General features: G+C 37.3%; 1 protein-coding gene across 2 annotated transcripts; it reads right to left on the bottom strand.

Moving 5' to 3' along the window:
* Nucleotides 1–272: 272 nt before the first annotated feature.
* On the bottom strand, nucleotides 273–1,809 carry LOC101647866 (olfactory receptor 4C11-like). 2 transcript variants are annotated; one of them, XM_030885803.1, is made up of 2 exons: nucleotides 894–1,797; nucleotides 273–298 (listed from the first exon to the last, which is right to left on the bottom strand). In XM_030885803.1, the coding sequence occupies exons 1-2, from the start codon at nucleotides 1,795–1,797 to the stop codon at nucleotides 273–275; spliced, it is 930 nt and encodes a 309-aa protein (XP_030741663.1). The 2 variants fall into 2 exon arrangements, with proteins under 2 accessions (XP_030741663.1, XP_004708530.1); XM_004708473.2 differs by lacking the exon at nucleotides 273–298 and having other exon boundaries at nucleotides 883–1,809.
* Nucleotides 1,810–2,389: the final 580 nt, after the last annotated feature.

The following is a 2,389-nucleotide window of genomic DNA, read 5'->3' as shown; positions in this document are numbered from 1 at the left end:
TCCTAGAATGATTCATCAACTTCTCATATTGGCAAAACAACCTTGATACTATTAGTTTCTTGGGGTTTTTTTTAAATGAATTAGCTCATGTTAGTCAAATTTATAAAGCAATAAAATAGGATTCAGAAAAAAAATTTTGGTGAACAAACACACGCACACAGTCATTCTGCCATTAGTCAGTACATTTTTGGTGTGGAGAAGAACTTCTACTGAGAGTTAATTTACCATATAGTGATTATCAAATGTGAAAAGAATTCAAAGAAGGGTCATTATCATTTATCAGAAAGGCTTATAAGCTCTGTTTTGCCACTCCTTCCCCACAAGGACTCAAGCAGAAATAAAATGTTCAGAAAATGATGATGGCAACATAAGTACAAATGTGCTTCATACAATTGATGTATGGATTTTTATAAGAGCTTTAAGAGTCCCAATAAAATAATTAGAAAAAAGAAAAGGAAGGGTTCAGAGCTTTAAGTCATCATACTATATCGATATGCACCGTCATGGAGCCCATTCTTCCTCACAGTTACTCCATCGAATAGAAGTGTTTCCTTTAAACTCTTTATAAGAAACTTTAAACTCTTTATAAGAACTGCAGCGTCATCTTTCTCCCATAGAGTAGCAGGTGGGTTTCAAAAGCTAATGCTGACCTTGTGACTCGCAAGTCAGTGAGGACCCGCTCTGCTGTCACCAGGATTCCTTGAAGCAATCACCGTTCAATGCAATCTTCTCAGAATCCTCAGTGCACATAACCAATATACACATACATCTATATTTGTTGTTTCCAGATACAAATTTTTACCTTTCCTGTCCACATAACCAAAACTAAGATGTAAAGGAAGTGTAAATTCAGTTCACCATAGATTTATTTATCAAATAAAGTCATAATTTACGACACCATAGCTTTTTCATGGCATTTTTCACTTCTGCATTCCTCAATGTATAGATCAGGGGGTTCAGTAAGGGTGTCCCAATTGTATAAAACACAGCCACCATCTTGTCTACTGGAAATGTCGTTGGCGGACGTGTATATATGAAGATACATGGACCAAAAAATATGACAACCACAATAAAATGGGAGGTGCAGGTGGAAAGAGCTTTTCGCTGCCCTTCTACACTGTGGTTTCTCAGGGAGTATAGAATGACAGCATATGATGTAAGCAATAGCATGAAACAGATAATGCATATGGCCCCACTATTGGATACAACTAGCAAATTTATCACATAAGTGTCCATGCAGGCAAGTTTCAATAAGGGCTGCAAGTCACAGAAATAGTGATCAATCACATTGGGACCACAGAAGGGCAATTTCAAAGCCAGGAAAATCTGTGCTGAAGAATGGACACAGGATCCCACCCAGGCCACAATCACCAGCACACCACAGACACGGCGGTTCATGATGGTTGTGTACCGGAGGGGTTTACAAATGGCCACATAGCGATCAAAAGCCATGAGGATGAGCACAAAAATCTCCATGCAGCCAAAAAAATGGGCTGCAAAGACCTGAGTCATGCACTCATTATAGGAAATAGTCTTCTTCTGAGACAGAGCATCCACAAGCAATCTTGGTGCGGTTGTTGTAGAAAAGCAGGCATCAGCAAAGGACAGGTAGAAGAGGAAGAAGTACATGGGACTCCCAAGGATCACACTTTTCTTAATAGTCACCACAATGAGAAAGTTCCCCAGCAGAGTCAAAAGGTAAAGAATCAAGAAGACCCCAAAAATTACTTCCTGTTTTTTAGCATCCTGTGTCAATCCAAACAAAATAAATTCAGTCACACTGTTATTCATCACCATATCAGCAACTGTAGATTGGATATCATTGATGAATTTTAATCTGAAGAGAAGAGGAAAAAAAGTGATGCTTTAGTACAATCAGTGGATCAAACCATGGATCGGTTGGCTCTGCTCTGTGGTCCGTTACATCCAACTGCCTTTGGTGGGCATCAGAATGCCTCAGGAATCTTCATGAATCTGTCCATGCTCGTCTCTCTTGGATTTACCTATTGATTCAGAAATTGACTAATTGGACCTACTCTTGTATTTGCGGAATACAATTAATAAATACTCTTCACAAATTTTTATTCTTACAAAAATTAGAAATTTCAGAGCTTGTTCTATCATTGGACTTTTTCTTATTTCTTTTCATTTGTCCTCGATATATAAAAAAACCAATGTCTGTGCTATCTTACTCTGAGTTATAATAAATTATTAAAGTTTATATTCACATATGTAAATGATTATATGTACATATCATGTATTTTTAATAGTATATATGTGCTTTGAAATCTGAAAGCACTATTCCAATATAACTAGGCACTAATAAATAGGCACGATGCATTGCATGAGTACCTTCTAAAGAACATCATCCTAGTTCTGTTCATTCACT

The sequence above is a fragment of the Echinops telfairi genome, unplaced genomic scaffold (assembly GCF_000313985.2).
Source record: "Echinops telfairi isolate 266 unplaced genomic scaffold, ASM31398v2 ScPeMD7_60;HRSCAF=208, whole genome shotgun sequence".
Lineage (NCBI taxonomy): Eukaryota > Metazoa > Chordata > Mammalia > Afrosoricida > Tenrecidae > Echinops > Echinops telfairi.
Note: the sequence above shows the minus strand (reverse complement) of the source record. Positions and strands in the feature narration are given on the sequence as shown.

Bases quoted from the DNA above. Each gene is read 5' to 3' on its own strand.
- LOC101647866 (XM_030885803.1), bottom strand. From the start codon at position 1,797: ATGGTGATGAATAACAGTGTGACTGAATTTATTTTGTTTGGATTGACA. The intron at 299-893 runs GTAAATTATGAC...GTGGCAAAACAG, and splicing joins CATGAAAAAGCTATGGTGTC to AGCTTATAAGCCTTTCTGAT.